Source organism: Falco naumanni, chromosome 8 (assembly GCF_017639655.2).
Source record: "Falco naumanni isolate bFalNau1 chromosome 8, bFalNau1.pat, whole genome shotgun sequence".
Lineage (NCBI taxonomy): Eukaryota > Metazoa > Chordata > Aves > Falconiformes > Falconidae > Falco > Falco naumanni.
Genome location: NC_054061.1, coordinates 5,920,890 through 5,933,952, shown reverse-complemented (window position 1 = coordinate 5,933,952; position 13,063 = coordinate 5,920,890). Strand labels below are relative to the sequence as shown.

General features: G+C 52.5%; 1 protein-coding gene across 1 annotated transcript; it reads left to right on the top strand.

The window, feature by feature from the left end:
- Positions 1-886: 886 nt before the first annotated feature.
- On the top strand, positions 887-4,183 carry LOC121093126. Its single transcript, XM_040604997.1, has 2 exons — positions 887-1,214; positions 2,639-4,183. The coding sequence occupies exon 2, from the start codon at positions 2,641-2,643 to the stop codon at positions 3,628-3,630; it is 990 nt and encodes a 329-aa protein (XP_040460931.1). The 5' UTR covers positions 887-1,214; positions 2,639-2,640; the 3' UTR covers positions 3,631-4,183.
- Positions 4,184-13,063: the final 8,880 nt, after the last annotated feature.

The window sequence follows — 13,063 nt, the reverse complement described above, 5'->3', positions numbered from 1 at the left end:
CCAGAGACCCCATTTGGAGTAACAGAGTATTTTCCCCTAGAACACCCCAAATGGGAATTGACTTTGGCATCCATCTAGGGCTCCCAAAGATTAATTGGTTTGTTTATCCGAACATCAACCAGCTTCAAAAATGCCCAAAGGAGAGCTGGGATACACAAGTCTTTTAAGCTGCTTATTGCTTTTCACTGGAGATAAAAAAATGATCGAAGATGGAGATAGAAAGAGGCTGGATGATGAGCGTGGGCTCGGGTGCCCAAATCAGCGGCCAAAGCCAATTCCAGCCTCAAGGCTGGTAACACTGACAGCCTCTGCAATAAAGGGAAAGCAGCGATTTTTAATCTAGGATCTCTGCTTTTCTCCCCACCCCTCCCAGCAGCGCGGGACAGGCGGCGGGGGTCCCCGGTCCCGCAGGGATGCTGCGCAGCGCGGCCCCCCCGCAACCCGCAGCGGCCGGGGCGGCTCCCGCTGAGGGCGCTGCTGCGGCCCAGGAGCAGAAGGACCTTCCGCAAAACGTCTGTTCACCCGCCCCGCGACCACCGGGGGCGGCCGGAGCCACGCGGGGTTGCGACCGGGTTGCGGCGCGTTAACGAGGCAGCGCCCAGCGCCCCGCACGGCCCGGACTGCCCCGGCCCCTGCCCCTGCTCCTACCGCCGCCCCTGCCCCGCTCTGCCCCTGCCCCTGCCCCTGCTCCTGCTCCTGCCTCTACCACCGCCCCTGCCCCAGCCCCGGCTCCTGCCCCGGCCCCGCGCCCGGACGCCGCTGCGTGGCCCCGCTGGGCGGGGGCGGTGCTGGGGGCGGCGGGGGGCGCTTAGAGCCGGCCCGGGGCCTCCGCAGGGCCAAGCTGCGGGCGGGGCGGAGCGGGGCGGCGGCGGGGCTGCGAGCAGCCGGCCCCCTGGGCGAGCCCGGCACCCGCCCGCTCGCCAAGCAAGGCCGAGCAGGAGCGAAGGCAGCCCCGGGGGTGGGGGTGGGGATCCCCCCCGGCACGTGCGGGCACTGCGGCTCCTCGGCGGCGCCGCTCCCGCACCGCACGGCGCACGGGCAGCCCGGGGCGGCGCAGGCCCGGCGAGGCCCGTCCCGCCGGGGAGGGGCCGGCCCTGCCCCCGGTGCCCGTGCGCTGCCCCGGTGCGGCCCGGCGGCGCTGCGCTGCGCTCCGCGGCGGGAGCAGGCGGGGAGCGAGCGGGCGTTGCTGCCCACCGCCCCGCACCGCACCGCAGGTAGGGGGGCGGCCGGGGCCGCTGCTGGGAGCCGGGGGGCGGCGGGCGGGGAGCGGGGCCGCGCCGGCGGGGGGGCACGGCAGGGGTCGCCTGTAAATCGGGAGGTTAATTCCCTCCCGATGGGGGGGCTGCCCAGCGCGGGCGAGGGGCAGCAGCAGCAGCAGCAGCAGCGGCGGCAGCAGCAGCAGCGAGCGTTCCTCCCGGTGCTGGCCGGCAGGGGAAGGCAGGAGCAGGCGGAACGGAGAAAGGGAAATAGAAAGGCCGTGAGGTTTCAAACAAGCCGCTGCCAGCCCAGCAGCTCCCAGCTCGCCTGGCTTCACCAGTAGCACCTGGGCAGCGCACCAGTACGAGCCAGCAGGGGCTCGGAGGGCGCTGCCCGCGGGGGGTCCCGGGCCCACCCGCAGCCGGTGCCACAACGCCAGGTTTGTTGCCAGCAGTGACAGCAAGGCACTAAAACAGCTGGCGAAGCCCTTCTGCCTTTAATCGCACAACAAAGGTGTATCATGTTGGCAGATATTCACCTATTCCATTGTGGGGGGTAATTTAAAAAAAAAAAAAAAAAACCAAACCCAAAAAACAGGAAGGGGGTTTGTGGCCGTTTCTGCCAGAAGGGGAGGTAAGCATAGCATAGGGGATAGTATTTTGAGAAAAAAGTAAAAATCAGTACAGTTAGCAAACACTGCAGCATGAAATATTTGTAAAAAAGGTTTACCTGACTAGTGGGAGCAGTTTGGTGTAAATCTATCCTGAAAAGAGTTGAGGGTAACTATTTGAATATAAAGGGCATGTGTTAAATCCCTTTGACTCTACGTAAGCATTCAGAGAAGGATCTACCACCCCGTAACTACATGCGTGAACCACTGGCAGAGACGAAAATGAACAAGTCTGTACATTATCACCTACAGCTCCTAGAAGAGATCAGCTGTATTGTCACTTTATTTACATGCTGCTCCCCACAGCGGTGAGTCAGCTCCTCTCCTGTTGAGTTCAGCTCTTGCCTGCTCACACGCAACGTGAAGTCAGAGCCCTGTTACAGCAAGCAGACCAGCAAATAAGGGGAGTAGTTCCCCCCTTGCTGCTACAACACGGACAGTGAGATGAGCTGGGGCACCTGCACCGCACTGCTTCATCTGCTGGCCCCTCGCACGGCTCCAGAAGGGAGCACCGCAGCTGATCCCTATAACGCATCTTATATTTCCTTCTGCACATAGTCACTTGGCTTCTGTTATATTGGCTCTTTAGGAAGCCATGAACGTAAAAGTACTGCCAGCAAACTTTTAAAATGGAGTTTCTATAAACACCACTCTTTGCCACGAGAAAATATGGGGTGGCTCAGGTAGCATGGACTTTATAGAAACAAGCCTGGGATTTCTTTACTACAGCTGGCTTTCACATGCTGACCATGTCGGGTCTGTTCTTCGCAGCCATGGCACCCCGGATAAGATTGAGTCTTTCGAAGCCTCTCCCAACTATACACGAAACCCACGAGGAAGCGATGGAAGATTCAACCAGCAACGCGAAGCGCACAAGCACTGCGGCCAGCCCAGACTCGTACTCCAGCGACGACTACATTCAATCCATCTGCCACCTTGCCAGGCCCACCTTCGCAGGCCTTCCTGAGAGCAGCCGTAAGGTTCAGGACAGAAAGACCCTGAAGAACCTTGAAGATGTGTGGTGGTCTCCATCCCGTGGGGGGATGCAGCAGGAGACATCAAAATGTAAATTGACAGATTTAATTTCAAACATGGTGCCGCTGGGAAAAGCCATGCCTGCAGAAGGTGACTTCTGGCCCAGAGAGGACCCCCTGGCACAGATCTACACCTGTGCGGGGAAGCTCTGCTCCTCCAAGGCTTTATTGAATGGTAAAAGCTCCAGCACTGGTTACTCATGGTGCAACTCTTCCTCCCCAAACAGTGAGCTTCATCCCCCAGCCATGAAAGAAAAAGCCACAGAGAAACCCAATTTTCCACGGGTGTTCAGTTTTCCGAGTCTTCCCTCCCCAAGATCAGTGCAGAAAGAAGCGGTCTGCTCAGAGCTGAGGTACCTCAGAAGAGAAGAGGGAACAGTTTTAGGGAATAACCACAGACAGAAAGAAAACGGCCCCGTGTTCATTAATGGTGGTGAGCTATCGGCATTTTCAGCCAGAGGGAAGCTGGTAGGAAACCCAGCCTTGCGCTGCTCTGTGAGAAGGCAGGCTTCTTTGTTCAACACAGCAGGCACCGACGAAAAAGAAGGGAGAGAAACTTCTCACTGTGACAAAAATGTGATGGGTGATGTCCCCGCTAAGCAGAGATACTCGGAGTGTTTCCAGGTACCTAAAAAAGCCATGCTCCATAGCTGGATTTCAGAGCACAGATGCATTTGGAAAGAAGCAAAGGTAAAAGCTTGCTTGCTCCCAGCCATTGCTGAAGTGTAAAGAAGTGACCGGTCAGAATAATTTTATTCACAAGATACAACCACCCTGTGCTCTAGAAGCTCTCCCTGGAGTCCTTACACAGAAAACGGCTTGAATGTGCATGTAAGTCAGGCAGACTTTTGTTACCCATCATATCCCATCAGTGGGCAAAGGGACAACTCCAAGCCACATCCACTAAAGAAACAGCCATTAGTTCTCATTTTGGAAAGACAAGAGTTCATCAAGCATCTCCCCCAGCCTCTTACTCGGAACTGCCCTGAGCATGGAGAAAAGCTAGAGAGGGTACAAACCCCATCTGGAGAAGTTCTGGAGAAGAAGTGGTCTGCTGGAACATCAAACTGCTACTGTTTCCCAGCAAAAGCCGAACAGCCAGGTGTTCCTTGCACTTGGGGACAGTTATTCTGAAAGCAACATTTTGGCCACTGCTGGACAGCCCTGACTGCGCTCTCTGACACACGGGTACCAGCAGACCCGTGAGAGATCCCTGCGCCGACACCAGAATACCCCTGGCTAGGTCACCTCTTAGTGCAGTGGCATAGAGAAATATTTTTTTTTTTTAAATCATAACAAGTCTTTTATGAGGCTTTGCTAGAGGGCAACATGGAGAATATTACAGCTCCTCCAGGTGGAGATTTGCCTGTTGCTTACCCTGGCACAGTTCTGTTACCTGTACTCCATGATTTACTCTTGGCAGGAGGAGAGCTAGGAGCCCTGGGTGGGCTTTGCCGTGCCCTTGCTGCGGCTGTCCTGGGTGTCAGCTGTAAAAATGCAGGTATCACGCTGGTCCCTGCCCTGTCACAGCCACACCAGGCTGCACGCCACGGGCACCCACAGTTTGCTGTGCGGGGGCAGGAGCCCTGTGAGCTCGCACTCAGCCCTGCAGGCTCCACAGCGTGCCAAGAGCAGCTCTGGCTGAGATGCAGCCTGGGGACACTGGGCTGGCACTCACAGGACCAAAATGTGAAATAATAATTTCTGGGTTTCCCTTCATATCTGTTCTTCTGTGTTCCCACCTACCCGATTGTGATGACGATGCTTACCGTGCTTCGCCTGGTGCTGTGAGACTGAAACATGAAAAAAAACCCCACATGTGTGTGTTATGACCATCCAGCACGTGACATATATAAAGCAGTTCAGTTGATGTGAATGCTACGCGGGGTGTCCATAGGAAGAGAAGCATTGTGGCGAAGTCCAGGCATGGCGTGGGGAGCGCACGCCCGAGTCATCCCTTGCTGCGGCGCAGAGGCTTCTCCACCCAGAGAAGCTGCCTCGCATCGGCGCTTGCTCCTGCAGAGCTGCCTCCCGTGCCTGCGTTGGGTACCACGCTCTCTGTAGCCAGCCAAGAGAAGCAACTGAGAAAACTGCAAAGCAATAGTAGCCTAATTATTACAACTACTACTAGGAATACATCTTTTGGCACGGAGGAGAGCATGGGGACCAGGCTGTTTGTTCAACAGCAGCTAAGATGGGAAACACCACTGGAAAGCTGCAATTATAAAAATGCTCACAAGCAGTTTCTAAACCACCCTCGAGCAGATTAAATCAGAAGGCAGCTTCTGCTTAGTGCCAAAGTGAGTGTAAATATGCTCGAGGATCAAAAGGTGAACGTATTTGAGCTTCTCATTCTCACATCTCTTACCTCAAATATTTTTTTCTCCTGTTGAAACTCATTAATGCTATGGAGCTGAACTGCTTCTCATCTTTGTGTTTTGAACTAACCACACAGCAAGAACAAAAGTGAAGGTGGCTCCAGAATTTATTAGAGCTGATGGAGAGAGTTGGATCAGGGAGGTGCCACGCCACTCTGCCTCCTCCACACCTTTCCCTCCCTTCTCAGGTTAGCGCTGGGATTTAAGTGATGCTTGTCCACATTGCCTTGATGACATTTTAATTTCTCTCCGTGTGAATACTTATGACACTAATGCCTAGCAAGTCTTGTGCCAACTGCATGTATCACTGCTTATGACAGCGGAAACAAATAAAATCCTTACATCAAGTTGCTGTTGCCATTACTGCAGAACCACGGGTGGTCATTTTCAGTGCAGGGCTGGCCCACAGCACGTGGGCTGGTGACTTACCACCCAAACACCTCCTCACCCCACCAGGGCACCAACAGAGCCAGCTCCCAGACTCTTTCCCCACACATCTAGTGCCTTGTAGAGCTTTTCTGCCCTGTCAGGGTCAGGCTCTCCAGGCAGTTGCTTCCCTTAAGGCCAGCCAAGCTGCGCATCAGCAGGTCCCCCAGGACAAGCGCTGCAGCTAAAATATTCAGCCTCGTGGCGGGGGCACAAAAGGGCCTTTGCACTTCACCCCTTTGGCAGCTGGTGCCCAGCACCGAGTCCTTCTCAGCCACACAGTCCTGTGAGCCTCTAAATCCCTGAAACCCATCAACTTTTCCAGCAGAGCTCCCTGGGTGTCTAAACTCAGTGAGGAGGGGCAGGAGCACCGATGTGCCGTGTCGGAGGAGAGCGCAGCTGCGGGGTCATGGCTTGGCCATTCCTGCCGCTCCTGGCTCTGCGGATCTTGCCATACCCAGAGCAAAGCAGTGCAGGAGCAGGAGAGAGCTACAGCTCGGGACACCCTGGGAAAAGCCCACGACCCCTCTTAGGCAGGAGAGGGGGCAGCGCTGTGGGCCAGGGCGCCGGGCAGGCTGGGCTCAGTGCTGGGGGCATCTGTAAACACAGCGGGGCTCCAGGTTTGCTCGGCACCGGGTGCTACATGCCCATGGAGCACTGGGTGTGCGGGGTCAGGTGCAGCAAGGCTCGGAGGAATGAAGCTTTGGAGCAAAGGGGCTTTTTCCAGAGTGCACTTTTACTTTAGCAAAAACTGAAGTGCTACTCAAGCAACCAGGTTTTGTCCGAGGAGCCAAAGCTGCTGGGAGGCAGCAAAGATGGGGACAGATGGAGGCACAGGCAAATTAGGGTCACAGGAGTGACGGGGCAGCAAGGCGAGAGGAGGGAAATATGGGCTGGTGGAGCCTGGGAGCGGGGAAGCTCCCAGCAGGATGGTGGGGGCTGGGGCTGGGAGCGCAGGGATAGGGGGTTCCAGCTGTGCAGTGACAGAGGTGAGAAAGAAAACCTGGCTGACACAGGACAGAGAGAGCAGATAGCGAGGGTTGCTTCCATTAGCTTCAGCCATCCTTCAGGTTCAGATAAATCCTGTTTGGAAAAGCACAGCCCTTACCTTCACCATCGCCTCTGCTGGAAATGAGCACGTTGGCCCCCATGCAAGCTCCGGGCAATTAAATACCGCAGCAGTTCCCGGAATAAGCCAGTTTTGCAGCTGTAAAACATCACCCACCTTCCACACACGCCTGGGGCTGGCTCGGCGAGGGGCTGGGGTGTGGGGCGGCCCTTTCACCCCACTGCTGCCAGCATCGGCTGCTGCAACAGCCCCTCAGCTCCCTGCCCCCGAGCGCTCTGCCAGAGGTGACCGAGAGCTGCCGAGGGAGCCTCAGGCCTACAGAGGAAAATAAATCGGATTCTGTTAGATGGGGTGACATGGCATGTAGTCATACAGCATTTTTCTCCCTGTCCCCCTCTTTGGTGACCGCACACGTGGTACACCTGGGGCCACTGGGAGATGCTCTCCCTCTTTTCCTCCATGCATAACAGCAGCTGAGGAATCACCACTCAGGATAAACCTGCAGAAGTCACAGCCTGTTCAGAAGTGCTTCCAGACAAGAAAGAAAACCTTATCTAGGAATTTAGGTCACGGAGTGAGATAAAAGCCATGCTGCTTCCCTGGCCAATCTCATGGCAGGCTCTGCATTTGAAGTCACTGGCAGAAAAATCTCATTTATTGAGATCATCAGAACTGCCAAAGGGATTTGGATTAATTTGAATGGGGAATTGGTATCCAAATCCCACCGGCAGCTTTCAGTCTCAGCCTTCGCAACCGGTTCACAAGCAATCTGTGGGCTAACGTGCAATTTCGCTTTCATGATCATGCAGCCTCTTCCTACCGCAAACAGTAAATGCGTTTGGACACAGAAAATCACAACCAGAATTTACAAACTGGTGACTACGAGGTAGGAACAAAACCATCCCACTCTTTCCTCAAATACTTCTCTTTGAAATGGCAAAGGCACAGATCAGCTCAACCCAAAGGTGAGGATGCGAGGGCTCCGTGAGCGTCGCTGGTGGGGTCTGGTGGTTAGACCTGTACTCCTGCAGCAGCCGCGGCACACGGGGACCTTCCTCTGCCACCAGAGCTTTTCTGTGCCCACATGGACAGCCAGGATGACAGATGTTGATCGCAAACTAAAATACGAGCCAGCCCAACATGATTACAGACAGCGAGAGGTCACGAACAGGTCTTTCTCAGCAGGGATGATGAAGAGCAGAGACCAGCTGCAGCAGATTTAAGGGCTGCACACAAACAGGTGGATGCAGGAGGTGTGTGAGTCAGGTCAGCAAAACCAGCTTCTAAAAAAGGTCTTTAACTCTGAAGTTAGAATAAACGCAGCTATTTTTGTTTTAAGAAAAAAAGCGCCAGATCTTAAAGCTCCAATTTAAGGCATCATTTAAGCAGATCAGACGAGCCCGAGGCAGAATGAGGCAGAACACAAGGTCGCTCTGCTTAAAGCAGGGGTTTGTGGATTGTGCATCCATCAGGCTTTCCCCATGCCCTGAAGTGCCTGCAATTGGGCCTGATTGCTCACCGAGGGCATATTTTAATTAACTTTGAGCCTTTCTAAGTGGAGAGCAATGATAAATGGTGCACAATGAAGTTAAACTGCATTTAGTGACCAAGCAGGAATCCCTTTGCTTTGAGTGAGAACCTCATATGTCCCATCAGCAACATGATTAATGGCAAAGTGGTTTGCATTTGCAGCTGTAACCATGGGCAGAAGAGAGATCCTAAATGATGCCTGAAAGCTTTTCTGCTTGTGCTGGAAGAGTCAGATCATTCAAGCACAGCTCTCTGCCTTGCTCGCCAGGGCCCACATGTGGTTTTGTGGCTGGCGCCACTTATGTGGGCCACAGTTGAGAGCAGCGATGGCCCCTGAAGCCCCCACATCTTTCGGCTTTCCCATGCTCTGGGATTCTCAAGTATAATTTAATTTGCCTGGCACAAGCTAGAGCTGATGCAAAATACATGTTGTGTAAATACAGATACAATGTTCCTGGCAGTCGCAGCCTTCCTGGAACTAATGCTCCTGGAGGCAACACTTCTGGGGACTGCTGTGAGGAGCTGTAGAACTGGGCGTTTTTGGAATACCGTGTAGTTGCTACATAACGTTTGACCAAATGCCATTTTAAATCAAAGGGAGCCTGTAAGTCCTTTGGAATGGGCTTGTAATGGGAGCAATTTTCTGCTTTGTTTAAAGCACAGATTTCTAATAGCAGCTGATGAGAGAAATCAAATTATTAGTTTGTTTATTTGTGTGTATTAGCATTTTGTCAACCATTTCTTGTCTTTGCTTTTAAATTAATCAGGCTGGAAGCCCATCAGCCAGCTTCGAGCTTAGCAAAACCTGTGCATTAACCACATTTTATCTGCCTGCACTTCACACCACTTGCCGTGGCTTTTCCCCTCTGCGATTAGCAAGTCTCTGTTCTGCAAAGCGAGGTGGCCACACAAGGTGAAAGCAGAACCAACCAGCAGGGAGACTGCCACATCTCATCTGATGCTGGAATATGACATCCATGAGTCAGCTGAGTTTAGCTGAATGTTTTGTTATTTTTTTCCCTTGGTCACAAGTACGTAGGAGAGAAAATGGCTTCTGGTTTATACCAGAGGTGCTGGGCTGCAAGTTCCGTATCTTCCCAACGCACTCGATGGAGCATTGGGTGGAGCTAACCTGGCTTGTGGCTCAGCTTCGGAAAAAGAGACATGCCACATCCTGAGCGTCCAGGCTCCAAAGCAGTTACACAAGAAATACCAACTTTGTTCGAGATGCTTGTGATGTTCTCCCTCGGCTCATGCTACAGAAGCATCAAACTGCGCAGAAAAAACTGTAACATTTGCTCCCAGATGCCCTTTGTGCGTCAGCAATGGCAGCTGCCCACCAGGTCCTGTCCGGCTGGGTGCTGTGGGTGCATGGGGAGCGGCTGTCCCCAACGTGCTGAGCCTATGAGCCTTCAAAACCGCCGCCGTGAGATGGGCTGGGTGCTTCAGGTTAAGGCTGATTTGCACGAAGAGCAAAGGAACCTGTGCACGGTCCCTGCTCACAGCAGAGCCAGTGCTGTCAGCAAAAATATTCCTGGTCTTTAGGGGTAGCAGATATAAGCACAGGCTTGGGCATGCCCAGTTTTGAATCCAGAAACATCCAGGTCCTGCTCAGGATGCCAGTTTAAGGACAGATGGATGTCAGAGCAGCTGGCACTGTTTGCAGCGAGCTGCAATTTGGTAGCACGGAGGTTGCAACATGCGTTTCTGCTCCTGCTCGGGAAAGGCAAGTAAGGATGAGCTGGAGAACTGGCCCCGGCGTTCCTGGGAACACTTGCAGCACTGCTCCTGCTGCCAGGTGACAGCACGGCCGGGGCATCCTGACCTTGGAGCTGCTCGGTAGAAGGGGGCAAGCTGCTGAGGGGGGGGGGAGGGCAAGGCACCCCAGCCCTGGGGGCCGGCAGCACAGCTGCCTCTGCTCAAACCTCTGTACGAACTAGGGCAGGAGGAGGGAAAATGATAATTAGGCGATTCAGAGAGAAAGTGCCAGGCCTTCTTGCTGCACAGGGTCAGCTCCTGGAATTAATTGCAGCAGGATGTCAACAAGATAAAATTTAGCAGGATTCAAGAGAGGATTAGACAGTCCTGTGATCAGAAACATTTGTGCAATGCTAACTGGGTCAAAGAAATACAAGAGAAATTGTGTTGTGCTTCCCTCAAGGGCTGAGCTGGTACCAGCTGGATTTAAAACAAATTCCTCACCACCTCCCCTTCCCAATCTTTTTATAGCAACAAGCAAATAGCAGGATCTATTGCAAAGTGTCTTGTCTTAGAATAATAAAGCATCGCCTGTTCTGGAAGTCCTCGAGAGCCACGGTGACAACTGGTCCATGCTACAGCATCTGGTGGAACCCTCCTCTTGTAATTTTAAGGATAGGAAATGGAAGTTTTACATTCTCCGCTGCCTTTAAGCTTCAGATCCAATAATTTCTCAAGAAGAGAACGAACAATAATCTGCTGCACAATAAACTGGCTGCAGATGAGCTGGTTCAGTCTCCACCCTGAAACCCTTTTCTCAGCGTAATTAACCAAATAAATTATTTGACTGTATGACAGCATCAACCAGAAAAATGTGCAGGGGTAATAGCTGAATCCAAAAGCCAACACTAGTGGTATCATAGGGGAGTATCACAGGGGGCTAATGGGAGTCATGGTTTTCACCACCAAAGGGAAGAAATCAGGTCTTGCTGCAAGTAAGCAAAGCACAACCCGCAGTGAAACACAGGCTTCACTCCACGGGCACGCAGGTACGCACTAGCTGCTCCATGGAGGTAGATACCATGGAGGTAGTACGGGCAGCTGGGGTGCCCAGTATAATTGTTTCCAAATTTTTCATTTTTATTAGAAAGATGCTGACAGGAATCTATAGGGTTTGCACATTTTCCTGACACTGTAAAAATTCTCCTGGCACAACTGGCCAGAAGGCATGACACATTGCGTGTGACAGCAAGGGTAGTGCAACCTGCTCCAAGCTCATCAGTTCATTACATTTTACGGTCTTCAACAAAAGGATTCTGAGAGAAACGTCTTGCTAAGGCTAATGCTGACAACAGAAAGTTACCTGGTAATCTCAATCAGCAGCAGAAATCTTTGGATTTTGTGCCCAAAGACAAAACCTTCTTCCTGCGGTCCATTGCAAACAATATGGGGTGGAAAGGAAAACACGTCAGCATTTAAATATCATCCCATTAGGGTTGACAGAAATTTGGGATGCCCCATGCCTTCGAAATTTTGGTATTTGAAAATAAGGATGAAAACAACTGCTGCCAAAATTGCCCAGGAAACAAACCCTCCCCACCAAATTCTGTTGCGTCCAATGCCGTTTGGTCAATTCTATCAATTCCACTCCACAATGAAGTTCAAACTGTTTTGCAGAATTGTATTGTGTTCTGTTTTCCTGCTCTTCCAGGAATAGCAACACTTAATAGCATCTGTCACAACTTTGTCAGACTCTGAGACACGGCAGGGCCGCAAGGACCCAGCTATCAGAAGGGTCTAATTAGTATTTATTAGAATTCTTTCCCTTCTCGTTAACCGTATCAAGGGCTGCATTTACACAGCAGTTTGTCACACATCTTTTTTTTTTTTTTTTTTTTCCTAGAGAAATGTTTCTTGCTTGGAGCATAATAAAACAGTTGGCTATAAGACATTACTGCTCCTGGTACAAGCTCCCAAACTAGTCCAGCTCCGTTGCACTTCAACAGACAACACCAACTTACTTATCTTCACAGACCAGGGCCTTTGCAGACTTACTTAAGGAGCCACTGTTTACAAAACCTTGTACAAAGTGTTCCACACCAGCAGTATTTTTAAAACCACTACAAAAACAAAGCACTGCAGCATACACATTTCTTTTACTGCCGGCAGAGGAGGGACACGGGCCGGGCCGAAGGCACACGGCTCACCCTGCTGCGGAGAGATGCTCTGCGCAGGACACGGACACGGCTCCGCGCTCTTCTCACACCACCTGATCTCCCCGACTGCAGAGCACCTGCAGCCTTGCTCAGCTCCCTCCGCACGCTGCAGCTCGCGGGAGGTGATGAGGTGATGCTCACCTGCAGGGCACGAGGCAGCAGCACCAGCGAGGACCCGAGCTGGGGGCGCAGGCGCAATGGGTGCTGCAGTCCACACGCCCAGCACCTTCAGCAGGTTGCTGGCTTTTTGAGTTACTTTTGTTTTCTGTAGAATGGTAATAATTCTTAGACGATTTGCAAGATCAGCCAAACCCATAACAAAAAATCATTATATACAAACAGATGTTTCACAGGCAGTAAAGAATCTCCGCGGTAAGAGGCACGCGTGCTGCAGCGCTGGGCAGGTGCTTTCTCTTTATCCAATAGCTCCTACAGGACACGAGTAACACAAAGACAAATGTAACGAAAAGGCTGGATGTCCACTGAAGGTGATGTAACTAGGTGAAACTGCAGCTTTCACCCCATCAGATGTGAAAGCTTAATTAAATTGTACAGCCGTACTAAAGACTCAGGGCTGGACCCAGCCAAAAATGTGAACCCAGTTCAGCGGAATGCGAATACCTGTGCTTGGTGCTGCAGGTCAGATGCTCACCCTGCCCGCCTGCGGGGCTTTGGTGGGTTAGGACAGCTCTCAGGAAAGACAGCCTGTTCTACATGCACATGTGGTAGCTCCATTTTTCGTACACCCGACTGCCTGTGTTCCCAGTGAAAGCCCAATGGAATTAATGGAAAATTTTCTGTCGGCTGTCTTGTGCCGAGACCCAAATTCCTACCTTTTGTTCATC

What these genes read in the sequence shown, in the direction of transcription:
- LOC121093126 (XM_040604997.1), top strand. Translation starts at nt 2,641, where the DNA reads ATGGCACCCCGGATAAGATTGAGTCTTTCGAAGCCTCTCCCAACTATA.